Source organism: Acanthopagrus latus, chromosome 13 (assembly GCF_904848185.1).
Source record: "Acanthopagrus latus isolate v.2019 chromosome 13, fAcaLat1.1, whole genome shotgun sequence".
NCBI classification, from domain to species: Eukaryota; Metazoa; Chordata; class Actinopteri; order Spariformes; family Sparidae; genus Acanthopagrus; species Acanthopagrus latus.
Window position 1 is genome coordinate 3,899,802 of NC_051051.1, and position 16,063 is coordinate 3,915,864.

Sequence of the window (16,063 nt, forward strand, 5' to 3'; positions counted from 1 at the left end):
TTTCTCTCCCGCGCTAATCCAATCTGCGTGGAGGGACGGATGGATGGATGGAGCGACAGATTAACTTTGGTTCGTTTTGTACGCCGACACGTGTGCACGGCGGGTCGCCTCGTAAGAGATAAGAGAGAAGTCAAGGACAAGCAATTTGTCTGAGGTGTAAATTAATTTGCAACATTAAAAAATAGATGGGGGTATGGAAATGGAAGTAATTAAGATGATAGATTGGATGCAGCGTGTGAGATTCATGTGTCTTCACACTCGTAAGCGTGAGCTCAGACGCCTCAGCAACGCTGCGAGCTGAGAGACAAAAGCTGTAAGTGTCCACCTAGCTGCATGCTACGCTCACTACGCATCGTGTTGTATATATTTTATTATTTATTAATATCTCTCCGTCCTTATCTGCTACTGAGGACATTAAATATTAGAGGAGCAAATTAAAAATATATAATTTTTGTGAACTACATGAACTTCCGAGACTTAGATTATCATGTAATGTGGAGGAGAAGCTGCTGTGACGTTTGTGTTATTGTGTTGCCATGTCTAGCATGCTAACCAGCTAGCCTCGGCCCAGCTGGGTTCAAAGCTCCAGTGCTAGCGGTTTAAACACAAACAAACTCCCGACTGCTCTGCGCTGCACAGCTACCTGAGCTAACTAGCTGAAGGCAGCTACAGTTTGCAGCAGTTAATGAATTTAAAAATGTGACCAATCTTTACACACTGTTGTCCTTTAAAAAAGGAATAGTACATCTTGGATAACACACGCAAGCTAACTTTACATAAGATGGAGCCATCAAGCTTCAAATGTAGAATAATTCTTTTGAATTCACCTTTAATCTCCTCACAACAACATCTTTATATCTTTATGTCAGAGACGTTCTCAGACTGTAGCTGCTTGTTATCTGTGTCATTGTCTCTGCAGTGGAAACATTAAAGCTTCACTTCATCATCTGATACGATCTCTGCGATGCACTCGCACAAGTCAAAATCATTAAGAGTCCGAGAGACTAAACAAAACATTTACGCGCTCTGATGCACTCTGGACTCGAGGCTTTAACCACCTATGCTGTCCTGCGCTCGAGCTTAGAGCGGCCTGAATGACTCGGTGATAAACAGAGCTATTACTGGGCTCTGATTGACCCGTCCACCGGCAGGCCTGCAAACTCCAAAGATAGCAGAAGCTATTTTATTGCCTTGCTAATCTCTCCCAACTCCCTGTATTTTATTTCCTCATCTGCTTTCTCTCTCTCTTCTTTTGCTCTCTCTCTCTCTCGCCTTTATCTCTTTTTGTGCAGTGCTCAAGGTCAACAGGTTTTTATTTTTTTTTTTGCCTTTTTGACAGCAGTGGACCTTTTCCACTGAAAATGGTTTGATGCTCTTTAACAAGTCGCTGAAAATGGACTTCGACAAAGTAATTCCCCCCACGTGGCTTCAGACCGGATTTACAGGCAGGCCGAGTGCGTACCCTCGGTTTGTTTCGCTTCTTTCTGGTAACGTAAAAGCGAGGACCAAAAGAGCACGAGAATACAAGTCAAGTAAAAGTTTTAAAGATGCGGCACTCAAGAAAACGACAATGTTTACGTCTTTGTGCTGCAAGTGGTGATCGTCCCCCAGAGATGTGTGCAGCAATTACATTACTTTGTCTAATAAGAAACCAAATAAATGAACAAAATGTCAGTTATTTTACACCTATGTTAATTACACAGAAGGAGACAACCGAACACCGTCTGCATTCAAGTCTCTCTCTTACTGAGCTAAGAAAAGATTAATCGCCCCGTTAACTCGTCATAAAACAAAGTTCATTCAAACTGAACAAGTACAGGAACAAGAATAAATGTAATCCATTACTTGGACCTCCTACTAAAAATCAAGCTGGAACCAACAGACTGATTTTCCTCTCAGATGTCTTATTTATCATTTTAGTAAACGGCAGATAAGTGAATCTCCCATTTACGCACCTGAAACTTTTACCTGCTCTAATGTTTTTCACTAAAAATGGAGGTCCGGCTGGAAAATGTGCTTTAAAATTGGACCAGCGCCTTTTCATTTCCTCCCTCTCATTGAGTCTCTGTCATGCTTCTTTGCACCCTTTTAAAGAAAATAAAATCAAATTAGCAATTACAGGTCGAACAAAGTGCTTCCCCGAATCTTTGAAAACTTCTCTCTCCTCCTCCTTTTTTTTTTTTCTTCTTTTCCTTAATCGTCTCCAGAAACTTTTTGTTGGAGAGTTGTGTTGTAGCTGCTGCTGTGTGCGTGATCACCTTAACCCAAACGTTCTTTTTCGAGAAATGTAGGTAGTCGGAGCGTCATTAGCATAATTTCCCAGAGGCGCACTGAGCTTAATTATCAACATGGCTGTGTGCAGACTGGAGCACAGCTCATCACATTAGGATGGAGTCCCTGCTGTTTTCGCTCACGCTCCACCAGGTCCCGGCTGACGACCTGAAGATTCATTGCTGGCACAGTTCAACTCCCCACAACTCGGAAAACTTTCATCTTCCACGCTACGATTCTTCACCTGGAGCACGTAGAGGGGCTAACCCCGAGTAATGGAGGGACCTCGATGCACATTTATATACGTAAGACGCCGACGCACCATCTGTTGTCGTCTGTGGCTACTCAGGGATGCTCACACACTCCGCAGGCTTTAATCCTTTATCTTCATCTACGCCGAATGCCCCGTCGCATCCGTGTGTTTGGACGTCCTTCTTCACGCCGCCTCCGTCTCCACTCGCCTGTAGATAGAGGAGGAAATGGAAATACTCCTTGTATTCGGCCAGTGAAAAGGCAATTTCCTAGAGACACGCCACTGTTACGCACTGCCCATTGTTATGCTTTCCTTATTAGAGACACACACACACACACACACACACACACACACACACACACACACAGTCAGGCTTCCAGCAATCTTTCAAATGTATTCATTAAACTGCCCTTGAGCCAGGCACTCAATCCCAATTGTTGTAGAAGAGGCTCTTTATAAAGACAGTCACGTATGTTGTGTTTTTCTTGTGTTATACAATATACGTAAGCGTATGTGGGTCACACACACACACACACACACACACTCTGTGTTTACCGCCCCGGGCTGCTGCAGTCAATCAGCACCTCATTTCCATCAGCTTGCCTGATGACATCTGGGTTAATAATATCTACGTGAGACTCGACAGAGATCAGCTCACCTGATCGTTCCGTGGAGAAAACTAAAATAGATAAAATAAGAAATGTGTTTGTCCACCTGGCTGTGGTCCTGAGCTCTGTCTGCCCCGAGCATCACCTGTCCGTCGAGAGAGGCTTCATCAAGGATGTTGTGGTGGAGACGGGTCTCTGTGAAGATGTGTTGCACAACGCTGCTTTCCTGTTGAAATCCTATTTGTCCATTTAATTTTCCTGCAACCAGGATCTACCCAGGAAGCAGCCTTAAATCCAAGGTGGATTAGCTCCCATCCTGAATCTCTGCCCAGTCCGGCTGGTCGGGTCAGACGGTCAAATGACGACGTGGGTGGTGATTCTGTCCACTGCTCCTAATCCAAAATGTTTTATAGGCTCCTGTCTCAGCAATAAAGCCCCCAAAAAATACGTTTTTTAAGGACCAACCAGCTGCTTCATCTGCATGCAGCACTGTTTCCATACCGAGGGGAGACAGGTTGATAAAAAATGTCGCTGAGTACGACACCGCAGAAGAACAGCCGTTCTGATGTATAGCTTTGGGCCTGCATCTGTAATTAAGCCACATTCTGCAGCTTTTTCCAGCATATGTTTCCTGTCGCCGTGTTTCATCAATGACAAACATGGCCGGCAACACAAACAAATGAGCGCCGTGTCGGCAAATCAAGATTTATTAGCCGCGTTTTGTTGTTGTTGTTTTTCTTTTCCCTCCAACTTTCCACCTGGAAAGACAGCAGGCGTTATCCTCGGCAGGGACGAAAAATGTTTTTCTCGCCGGCTTGTGTGTTGATGGTCGTTGCTGCGCGAGGTAATGTGACATCAAACGGGCTTGTGGTAATGTAAGGCCACAGTCTAATGTGTGCGCTCTCTCATGTGTCTTTGAAGTGAACAGTAGCTGCAGATAATGTTCCTGTTTGGGCAGCGGCCAGATAAGAAGTTTCTCACAGGAACGAGAGGAGGCGGTGGGTGCTGGCGACGTGGAGGATAACACCCAGAACCCCGCTGTGGTGCTGCGCTGCTTCTTTTAATGTCTTTGTATTTACACATCCGACTGCTCTCCTCCCGGTGGAGCTGGCGGTCTCCACCTGACTGTCTTGCCTGGCTTGTAGGTCAGAGGAGATAAGCGGGGCATTACTCTATTCTAATGTATTCAAGTTCCCTCTCGCTGGCTGTAGGGCCTGAATTTATATTGTACAACCTGTCCTGTCTTATTCTCCTCAGTGTCAGTGCACACTCTCCTGCTGACTTCTCTATTTTTTCAAAGTGTCTGTCCTCTACAGAAGAACACACACAGACTGCATATTCAACCGTTAATTGTCTGTAAAGGTTTAACAGAGCCACACTGTTCAGCCGGTGAATCACTCTGCGTCAGTACGAGGCTGCCGTACGCCGGGTTTCGCCATGCGACATGCGTCTCTCCGTGTGGGCGGATGTGACAATAATCACCTAATATACTTTGTGTAACTGTTTGCCAAAGGGGAGAAAACAGACAAACGACGCCACGACGAAAGCAAGAATTAGAATCTGCATCAGGGGAGCGTCCCATTTCCTGTTGAATTTAATTCAACCCGTCCCGTCGCTGATCGTGTTACGACAGTCAGCAACAGGGTGGAAATAGAGTTTGATCCCACAGCGGAGGTCTTGGCATCGTAATAAAGAAAGTGGCCTTGAAGCTCACAGAATTGATTTTTTTATTATTAATATCTTGGGAAGAATAAAATTGAAGAATTGTAAAATATATACAAGGTGTATGAATGTCTGGGACCACAGTATATTGGATTTCTGACATTTCTGACAAGAGTTGAGTCTTATCAGATTTTCTACAACTAAACTCGGGCGCTCACGCTGAAATATGAAACGAGTGATCCCATGTTTTGTGTGTTTCTTGGTCTAAGCCAGTGATTTCAGTGTGAGAGCTCTGCGATGGAATTGATTCAGTGTCACGCTTGGATGCCAGGTTATCACACACCTTCCTGCCCCACAGACCCATTCAATCTCTTTCTATCACCGTCACCGCTGTGAACCCGTCTCACCGTCTCTGGGAGCAGCTTTCCATTTCCCGCTACACCGCTGAGAAAGAGATTCAAGGTTAATTCAGTTCATTTAGTTGTTAGAAGCTGCACAGAGTCTTTGTGTGGCAGTACAATGCTCTGTTTTATTTAAATTTGCATCTCTTCCTCTGACAGCCTTTGCCAAAGATGCACACAGACAAAAAAAACCCCTCTGCACAAAAAGAGAGAGGAAAGCGCATAAAGGTGTTTGCTATTCATTAACGTACACAAAGGCCTCCACAGCCTTGCAGCTATCTGCGAAAAAAAGAAAAAAAAAAGCAAGACGAAGTTGATGAACAATGAAATCTAGTGCTCCTGGACGCTTCTGGCTGTTTGGCATTTCCAAATCAATAACTGTACTCCCCTCACTGTGAAGTCTGTGTGCACTTCAAAAGCTGCTGACGTGTGCATTCAAATAAGTTGCCATTAGCGAGAAATAGAGCGAGTAATCCGGGGACGTTTTCTAAAGATTAACGGACTGTAAGTATGTTAAATGACGATGTTGTGAATGGGGGGAAAAAAAAAGGTAATTTAGGGAAACTCAGAATACTCCGAGTGGCCGGAGTTTGTTCCGCCATCTTCTCTGTGAATGAGAAAGATCGTGACCCTCTTGTGGCACTTTGTGTAAAGTTTGCAATGAAACTGGGACACATTAGTGCCCTGCCAACGCAGAGGTCTCTCCATTATTCACTGTCTCATCATCTCTGAGCCATTATGATAGCCTCGTCTACTCAGCGACACTCGTCTGATCGGGGCTGACAGACTCTCTACTTCTATTCTTCTCTGTGGGAAAAAAGGTCCGGCCAAGTTAGACTTGAGTTCTTACAAATGCAGACCATTAATTAGGGTTTGCAGGTGAGTAAACTGTCTGCTGCTTCACTCTATTAGGAGGATAAGTGATGGGAACAATCGTGGGTTGTTTTTTTGTTTTTACTGCCTGGTGGCTGCTGTGTGGACGGCTCTTTAAAGGCAGTGTGTGGGACTGTATGATAATTACTGGGGTGTGGTCATGACAGAATATTCCAGCTGCTCTCTCTTGTTGCACAAAGGGAGGCTGCTAGGAAAAAGAACGAGTGAACTTCGTTTGGATTAGATCAGATGAGGCTGAGATCAGATATCTGATATCCCTCAAATCAATTACACGATGTCTGAGTCAAAACAAAAGCCATCCTTGTGGTGTAACTGTTCACTACAGTTTTTTTTTGTTTTTTCTGGGATAAATCTCACCAGAGAGAAGTAAAATAAATGACATAATCCTCCGACGTTATCGCCCCTAACTGGATTTTAAAGAGAAATTTAAGTCTATCTTTAATTCAGAACAACAAACCAGCGTGTTGCTGTGGTTACTCAGCCTTCAGCGCTCTGAAATCATCACCTGCTGACTAACTCCTGCACCCCGTCATTATCTTAGCCGATGATGTCAACAACACAGGGGCATTTAGTGTGACATGTTAAGTGGGAGTCCACGGGAACGCTGCTCTCCTGGCTGCAGTAATGAACACTTTTCAGGCTTTGGCCTCACAGCGTGACATCTCGGTGTCACGTCGGCCTCTTTCATCACGCCGTCCGTTCTTCATAGGATTAGACTGCCGGGCCGTGTTGAAATTAAGCTCGTCCACCCCGCTGTGGAAACTAGAATTCTTAAATGAGGGTTGTCACAAAGCATAAACACACAGACCTGATGCTCTGTGTTATGTATCCCGTGAAGTAATGCAATATATATATATATATATATATATATATATATATCAGGCATTAAGTCATCCATAGAGTACTGCATTAACATTAACGTGTCAGAGATGTCGTCTTTTTTATGTCAGACACTGTTGCCTACACTTCCCACAATGCAAAGTGACTGCCAATAATTTGGTTGGAGATTCCGGTGTGTTATGCTAATGCTAGCTAAAGTAGTCTTTAGCTGCCAGTTAAGCAGAAATGAGGACTGGGCTTCAGAGGTCGGCCGAGTTCCTTTCTTCACATCCTCATTTTATATATTTTTTATTTTCTATAACTTGAAGTCATCGGCGCTAAACCACCTCTGACTCGAGTGACACTGAGGAAAGTCTTGTCATGATACTTGATGATACCTTGAAACTTATCGATATTTGGTACAATTTGGGGCATTAAGGGCTTGAAATGTTTTATTTTTCAGCTAAGATCATGGACCTCTGGAGGAGACAGCAGTACAAGTGTCAACTCTCAGAGAGGAGAGCGAAAAAAATGCAGCTCGGGATAAATGAGTATTGAATCTGTTTAAAATAACAATAATCAATATGTAAAGAAATGTTGATACTTTGATATTTTTGCCAACACAACTCGAGGACCTTTATCAGACTTCATGCTGCTCCGCCTGGAGCCACAAAAGGCTTTATAAAACATTTTCCACACATCCAGTCGTACATCCAAGACCTGCGAACAGACTTTGATGTGTAAAATCATTGGCGTTCCCCATTAAGGTGTGTAAATGCACTTCGGTTTTGTTTCATCCCTCTCAGATTAGAAGGATAAAAATCGATGCATTTGGAGTAAGCCTCTGATATGAGGCTGATTTTACAGTTTTTCAGTGGTTCTCCTCTCATTAAAGGCTCGCCAAGATCCAGTCAGCTTATCTGATCCAGACACCCGGGCCTGCATACCGTCCTGGTCTGATTGATAAAATCCAGCCCTCGCTCTGCTTACCTGACACTCGTTAGAGACTGCTGCCTGGATTTCTTTCCTGTATTGATTACTTGGAGCTTATGCTGTGTTGCTGCTCATAATTTATTCACTCTAGTTTTGTGTCCAAGTCTGTTTCAAATGCTTTCACTTCAGAGTCAGAGGGAAGTGGCCTTGGTTTGTAAGTGCATGCCTGCGTCTTTGTGCGTCTATCACAAAAGGCAGCGATAGTTTGATAAAGAAGGTCATTAAAGTGTCATTAGGCAGTGAGCTTTGAGGCGCTGGAACCGTGCAGATAAAACGTGGAGCCACTCTGAGAGCTGGGAGGGCGAGGTAAAGGATTGGGAGGCAGAAGCTCAGCGAACTCCATGGAGAGTCACTACGGCAGGCTAGACAAGCACAAGAGATACCTCTCCTTCACCCATTCAGACCATCACTCAGCTGCTCTCTTCCTAACACTCACTCCCAAAGTCCCAAGTGAGCAACTAGAACATCAGTGCAACCTCCTCATCCCTGTTTACAACCCTTCACGGCCCACACAATCCATCGATTTGATACTCGTACAGCTGCTGCATTGTAGCTCTCACATGAGCGCTGTTTCGCCCCGACCACGAAGCCGCTGCCCTCGAAAGTAGGAAAACAGACATCTCCTGAAAATCAATACAGCGCAATAAAAGATATGTTTGTTGTATTTTCTAGAGGGCTACTCACTATCACAAGTCCAGGCTTTTCCACTCACCCCAGCTCTCCAAAGCTAAAACAACTATGACACCTGGCATTGTAATGGAAATCCAGCCGGCACTCAGAATGACTAAGAGCAGCAATGATAGCCTGTAGCGCAGTCGATAACTGCTTGGCAGCAGAGGCTGGGTGACTTGACTCAATTTGTAAAAGCAAGCCGCTCTCGGGCTGCATGGGCGCTGAGGACAGCGTCTGAGAAAGCTGATCGCAGCAGAAGAGAGAGGGAGGAGGGGGGGCTTCTTTATGACGCCCAGGAGTTTTAAAATGAGCAGTGCAAATGGGTTTAAGGAGACGTGGATCATTTTTGCACTATAAGGTTTTGTCCATTACACGTAAACAGAGCTTTTGTTGTTCTGTACATTAAAAGCTCTGTTCTGCCACCGTTTGACTAATAAAACAATCAAGGTCATGATTTATTTATATATATATATATATATATATATATATATATATATATATATATATATATATATATATATATATATATATATATATATATATAACACAAAGCAACCCATCATAAGTCTTTGTGCAAAAGGAGCTACTTCAGCACTGATGAAGTATTTCAATTGCTCATTTAACCCTCAGATTGTTCTCAGCCAGACCTCTACTGCCCCCAAGTGGCCTTCAGCTGCCACACACCAGTCCAGTATATAAATCCAGCTCACACACGTCTGACCCTGCAGTGCTAACAACAGCAGAGCAGCTCTGCTAAATCAAGTGTTAAATGCCAATCCAACCGCTCGGCATAAATCGTGCATAAATGTGTGACACGGTGTGATGTGTGAAGGCGAGACGACTGACGAGGCGTTTCAGGGGCAGTGTTTTCTGTGGGAGAGAGGAGCTTCTGTTGGTGCTGACTTTGACCTTTTTATCTTTAAACGTCCTACATGCATGGTGGTGTCATGTCGTGCATGTATGGGTTGTTCGCCGTCTGACCCACTCTGTTCCCTCTGCTCTGCAGTGTTCATCATGGCTGCTGGACTGCTGGTCTACCCCTTCGGCCTCAACTCTTCACTGGTCAGGTCCTTCTGCGGGGACTCTGACATCTACTACGCTGGCGAGTGTCAGATCGGATGGGGCTACATGCTGGCTATCGTTGGAGTCATGCTCACTGTCTTCTTGCCCTTTTTTGCCAAATACGCACCAAAGGAGCAGCTGTCCCCCACCCCTTTACCCACGCTGTTATAGTGTTGTGAAAAATGTTTCTCCCCTCCTGACCACTCTCTCTAACGTGGGCTCGACGTCACGGAGAGACACCCGCATCCCGTCTTTGAGGGCGATGCTGTTTGGGAAGCCCCACTCGACACTTAACAACAAACACTGTCTTCCTGCATCTGTTATGTAATTAATTCAAAATTCAGTTCATTTAAATGGAATGTTTTGCGTTTTAAATATTACTCTGTGGTTATCATTTTACCCTCAAATCTAACAGTTTTCTGCAGTTCGACATAAATGTTTTTCGTCTTGTTAGCTGGAGATGATGCAGATTAAGATTAAAGAAAAATTAAAACAAACGTAACAAGTACTTGCTAAAACTTTTAAGTGTTTTTTTTTTCCTTCTTTTCCTTTGTGGGTAACAAGTCAACATGTATTACATTCCAAAACAGACTGGTAATTGGCTGCATTAAGAGAGCGGAAGCACGAGGTTACGTGGCAGTACGACTCGTCCGATCAAGAGGTTCTGAAGAACATTCGGCTCAACCACAGCGGTACTCAAAACGGCCGAGGACATCGATGGATCGATGGATGGAGTTGTATCTCGTGACGATGTTTTGTGACTGTACATATGGTCTGGACTCACCGGAGCTGATGTCTGAGGTTTCAGAATAAAACAATGACAAGACAACTCAGACATTTCTTGCTCTTCAGACATTTTTCTGCCCGACCAGCCAGAACCAACCAGTGGGAGTCGAGAAGAGCTTTCAATGACAGTACGTTTAGTAACTGTCACAAAGAAAAAAGAACAGTAGACACAGCATCAGACCTGCCGAGAGGACACATGGAAGTCTCTTCTCCTAACAAGGAAGTGAATCTTAATAATAAGTCGTGGTTGTTGAAGATTTTACGTTGGGATACAGCATCGTTTTGTTAACCTTTTTCCCCCAGAATTGTTTGTGTAATGTAACTCGCTTGTTGAACATAAGCAGTTGTTTTCTGTCTACAACACACAATACTAAACACTCTGATTCAGGAAAAAAAAAAAATAATTGCAAAAGGCAGGGAGACGTAGGAATTTTGTCAAAAATGCATGATACGATGGGCTTTGTTAATGGTAGAACAATTGATCTAGATTTTAAATGTGATCAGACCAACTTGTGCCTTTTAACATAAAGACAAGTGTTTAATACGATTATCAGGTTATCATCTTTTTCTGCTGAAAAACTGTGGATCCTGTTGTGTGACGTGTTTTTCCTTCTCTTATAATTTTCTCCTCTCAGAGGTAAAGAGTCTCTCCTGTACTCGATGCAGTATGATCTCATTAACTTGAGAAAATGTTTCCGGGGGATAAGAAAGATGTCGTCCTCTAATCCGTGGTAACAGCAGAGAGAATGAAAAAGAGAAAAAGCAGTGTTCTTGAGTTCAATTACGCCCTGAGACATTTTTGCCAATTATCTAGAAGAGGTAGCTTGAATTGCGACATTAAAAGGTTGTGACATGCAGCTAACAGATTAATTCCTGGCATCCTTGTCTTATGTGATTTAGAAATTGAGTGGCAGAGGAGGGAGCTGTACAAATTGAACTTTGCCTTTGGTTATCTGGGCTGAGCCGACACATTATTCACATTATGAGTAAGACGAGGCTTAAAATAATGAGCTCCTCCAATAAGCTAATGTGTTGCTGTGTTTTCTGTCAAACCCACTTCTCCTTTTAAAACGCTGGCACCATTCCTGTCATGTTCCAAGGACAAAATGTCTACTTCTCCACTTAACTGTCCCTGTACACTGCCAATTTCATCAAGCTAGACTCCCTTTTCTAGTGGGTGTTTATGTGCGTATAAGTGTTTCAATAATGAGTTTGCTAATGGGTTAATCTTTAAATATTCCCCAAATTTGGGTTCCCAAATGACATGTCCTGACATTAAGAAAAATTACTGTGATTATGTTGCCATATTTGAAAGAAAGTCAGGAGAGAAATGTTGGTATTGTATTGGACCTCATACTGTGCTTGACTGTGGGAATGACTAGCGTGACTGCACTGGACTTATTCCCCAATTTGTTGAACCATTGTGTGTAAAGTCTCGGCACTGGTGAAACTGTTTTGGTAGAGTAGAATTATTGTTTTTTTTTTTTTTTCCATTGTGATGTTTGACTGTAAATAAACTAACTGTACTTGATATCACGTTATTCTTAACTGCCCCGTTTTTCAAAGATATATTTTGAGATATTACCTCATCGTGTTTGCTTTACCTGAATTAACCTCTAAACAATGTTTGCTGTTCTGTGAATTTTTCTTTGTAATAAAAAAATATTTCAGAACTTACAAAAACAGAGGCCTCACTTTCCGTTAAATGAAACTACTTTTTATAGATTTCTTTCACAGATTAACACAAGAACGTCTACGCCAGAACATGGACGTGAATTCAGCTGTTACATTCAATAAAAAAACTGAAAAAAACTAGAGTCAACAGTTCCTTTCAGGTCCAAAACGTTAGCAGTGTCTTAAATATGCTTCTAAAACTATGGAGGCTTCAAACCATAACACAGATCATCTATTACATCATCTATTATATACAAGTACGAGGCTTGGCTCTCATGTTCCCTCATCAAACATCGGTATACCATCTTGACATGAGTCTCGTGCTGCCGAAGATACCTGCTCACACTCAGACTTCACTGAGTGATTTGACCAGCACCCTCATCTCAGCATCGCAGGCTTTCACAGCCTCCTGAGCGTTCCTCAGCTCTGACGGGAGGCCGGGTCTGACGGACACACACACCAGGACATCTGTGCTGTGGTCATAGTTCCCAACACATCGATGTACTTGACCACGGATGAGTCGGGGCAGTACCTGCTCCTGTTGGACAAGAGGCAAAAGTCAAATCAAGTTAGATTTCAGTGCCATTTTATGTTTTGCCAACACCTGGCGACATTTTGTCAGTCTTCATTTATGGCTAAAAATGTGTTTTGTGGGTCATAGTGACCAAAAAGATCTAACCAGTTTATTTTTGAGTCCAAATGAATGTTTTTGCCAGACATAATGACATTTTCTCAGGTGTTCAGGGACTTGTGAAAAGGGAGAAGAGGTAGGTATTCACTAAACCCTCCAGATTTTTGTAGTTTGATCAAATGTAAAAGCCTCTAAATTCAAACTAAGATAATAATGATACTCATCATTCTTGGATAACACTGACACATTGAAGCTGAGGAGCATCAAGGTGAGTTAATGTGAGAAATCTGTTGCTGTTCTTTGATAAAACTGAGTCACATTCATTCAGCTTAGTTCTAAAGAGGAGACTTTTTCCCGAACTCACATTTTCATAGAAGACACACTGCACAACCTGCTTCCCATCTCTCATGAGGAAGTTCTTGGCTCCGTGTCGACCCACCGTCACTGCCGAGTCCAGAGTAGCTGAAGGAGGAGCACAGCCTGTCAGTTTACTGGTGGTTGAAACACTAAATGGTACAGCTCCTAATAAAACTGACCAAATATCTCAAATAAGTTTGGGACTTTGTCTTTGAACTGGCTCCAGTGTCTCATGCCATCAATAACTGCGGTCAGGATCCTCAGTGAGTTCTCAACAGCTGGCTTCTTTGTAAATGTTTCCTGCCGAGTACAAATACAAAGGCTGCGCTTATCACAAATAATATATTACCAATATCAATCTCTGTATTTATCATTACATACTTTATATGTGTTTCTCTACCTGAGTTTGTCGCACAGTCTGAGGTTGATTTCTGCTCTTGTTTCCCTCAATTGTGGGTTTCTGTGGCCCAAAGCTGTCAGTAAACTTCCACGAGTTGTTTTGTGGCTGCACCGGATGAACAGAGGGCCTGCTGGGTGGAGGGACAGGAGCAGGCAGAGGTCTGGACTGCTGGGAATACTGATGTGTGGGATTGGGTGGTTTGTAAATTGGCTGCTGACCCATCAGGGAGAACGCAGTGTGGGGTTTTGGCTTGCTCTGTGCACTCTCACGGATGTGGCTGGACCGATAGTCACTCTGTCTGGAGTTCAAACTGGGGCTGGAAACCTGTTGTTTTCTCACTGGGTTGCTGTACTGTCTAAAATGAAACCCAGCACACAACTTTTATTGTCATTGGTCTATGTTTTTTTTTTTTTTTTTTTTAATATCTGTGCAAGGCTTTTAGAAGTGGTTCACATTGCTGGGTATCAAATTAATGGTCAGAAATAAACATACCTTGTGCCTTCAGCTTTGTATGGATGTGTTATAGGTGCATAGTGTCTCATTGCAGGAGCAGGTCCAGGAGCAGGTCTGTTGCTGCCATACTGCTGGGGCGGAGTAGATGATGGGACGCACTGTCTGCTCCACAGGTGGCTTTGTGGAGCACCAGAGGAAGTACCAGAGGCCTGGTCACATCCATACGCACCTGAAGAGAGGTAGACTCTCTGAGGATAATCTTAGAGGAGCCTTTACTGTTTGCAGCAGTGAATGGTTATCTTAATTTATAGGGAGACATTTTTACAATATTGTCCTCTTCAAAAATGTCAATGACACTCTTCATAGACAAACTGTCACATGGAAAAATGAAATATTTTCTCTTTGGGTGTGCTGCCACCTAGTGACTGAAAGAAAACACGAGGTCAGAGGGCCTAACTGCATGTTTCACCTGGGGAGCTGTGAGATGGAGCTGAGCTGGTGCTCGCCATGAATTCACTGTGGGAGAAGAATTCATTCTCACTGGGAGCAGATGTCAAGGGAACTCTGGTTCTTTTCTTCTGGTTGAACAGCAGCACAGGCAGGCAGCCTGATGGAGAGAGAAGAGGACACATATCATCATCATTACAAAAAAACACTCCCTTCATGATTCTATTCATACCAGAGATGTGAAGTTGAGTCAAAGAGCTCAGACTTGAACGAAACCCGGAAGGTAAAGACTTGTGATTTGACTTGACCTGAGACATGATGACTCAAATGACCTTCCTGTGTTCATTATTTTGTTTTCAGTTTAAATATCAGACAAATTACACATATTAAAAATGTTCAACATTGTCAGAGTTCACATTTCAAGTTGAATAAGACATTTATAAAATACATAAGCTGTTAAAAAAGTTATTTGTTTTGGTTTGATTACGTTTATTTCATGGAATAGCAATAATTATAATCTAAATTGAATTATCATCATATTGTTTGTACAGTCTAGATAAAGTGGCCAAAAAAATCACCATGAAGGACTTAAAAATATCCACTCCTTTCTCTTTATAAAGACTGAATACGGAAGGGGGGTGACATTAAGTAACTGAGGACTCAATAGTCAATATCCATGTATATAATGACATTTAAAATATTCCCAACAAATCTCATTTTACAGTCTTTAAAATACACAAACAATTGCATTGTAGGACAGGCACAGCCCCATTGTAATGAATTTAATCACTGAACCTGGTAGAACTCAAAGCACCTGATTACTATAAGATAATTAATATATCATAATATAATATATAATAAATAATATTTTGTACGGACCTGCTGTTGGTCGGGGTGGCTGGTTTTCTTGTCTCCTCATTGTGGTTGTTTAGAAAAAGCAGCTCATCCAACTAGCTAGTCCTGTTAGCCACACGAAGAAATGTTGTGAATAATAAAAACAAAAAAGTCTACCTAACTTATTAATTTATGTTCAGCTTTGTGTTAGTCGCCCTCTCATTTCAGTACAAAAGAAAAGAAGTAGGTTAACTCAGCTGTAAAGTCCTGATAAGTTAAACCACTTAACACTGGTTTGTTGACTGTTAGCTTAGCAATATGTCAACTGCAAATTAATAAGTTAGCTTAAAAACTACGGTTAAATATTCAGAGGTCTCATCGAGCTCTGTATGTAATACTAGCTGAGAAATATAGTTACAACTTGTAACTGAACTAGAACTGAAACTGTATGTTAAGTCATCACAAAGTCGCTTTTTGTTGGTGAAAATTACCAACAGTTAGAAAATGAACAACCTGACCTGAAGTAACGTCCTCTCCTGTTCAGAACCTCGGAAAGCGACGCGCGCCAAATCTGATTGGTGACGTATGTTGCCTTCAGGTACCCCCCCGGTGAGCTCGGAGGTCCAACCTTCAAATACTTCAGGTAAAAAATAAAATAAAATAAAATAAAAAAAGACAACAGTAGGCTAGTTTCTTTTATGTGCGACTTACTGCGCTTGTAAGTATCAGGGGTTTTTTTTTTTTTTAGAAAATTGTTACTGATCACCTCCATCATGTTGACATAACTCCAAAGTTTGTGTATCCCTACAACTCAAATTTGGATCTTTTTACCATTTGTTTTGAGAT

At 42.6% G+C, this 16,063-nt stretch overlaps 2 protein-coding genes across 3 annotated transcripts in view; one reads left to right on the top strand and one right to left on the bottom strand.

Moving 5' to 3' along the window:
- The window catches only part of LOC119030856 (transmembrane protein 211), a 93,359-nt gene extending 81,662 nt beyond the window's left edge, over positions 1-11,697 (top strand). Inside the window, exons 3-4 of one of the 2 annotated variants that reach the window (XR_005078438.1) lie at positions 9,580-9,959; positions 10,226-11,697. Coding sequence is in view for 1 of the 2 variants with exons in the window: in XM_037118778.1 (XP_036974673.1) it covers positions 9,580-9,806 (227 nt within the window). In the remaining variant the exon portion in view is untranslated. Of the gene's footprint in view, positions 1-9,579 lie in introns of both variants that reach the window. The other variant, XM_037118778.1, reaches the window with a different exon arrangement.
- Positions 11,698-12,116: 419 nt separating this feature from the next.
- On the bottom strand, positions 12,117-15,813 carry LOC119030855 (spermatogenesis-associated protein 22). Its single transcript, XM_037118777.1, has 8 exons — positions 15,736-15,813; positions 15,263-15,343; positions 14,406-14,543; positions 13,976-14,165; positions 13,484-13,838; positions 13,263-13,383; positions 13,091-13,188; positions 12,117-12,633 (listed from the first exon to the last, which is right to left on the bottom strand). Exons 2-8 carry the CDS (start codon positions 15,300-15,302, stop codon positions 12,442-12,444), a joined length of 1,134 nt encoding a protein of 377 aa, XP_036974672.1. The 5' UTR covers positions 15,303-15,343; positions 15,736-15,813; the 3' UTR covers positions 12,117-12,441.
- Positions 15,814-16,063: the final 250 nt, after the last annotated feature.

Coding starts and splice junctions, on each gene's coding strand:
- LOC119030855 (XM_037118777.1), bottom strand. CDS start 15,302: ATGAGGAGACAAGAAAACCAGCCACCCCGACCAACAGCAG. Junction 14,166..14,405: donor TCCATCTCACAGCTCCCCAG/GTGAAACATGCA, acceptor ACCTCTCTTCAG/GTGCGTATGGATGTGACCAG. Junction 13,189..13,262: donor AAACTTATTTGAGATATTTG/GTCAGTTTTATT, acceptor CTCCTCCTTCAG/CTACTCTGGACTCGGCAGTG.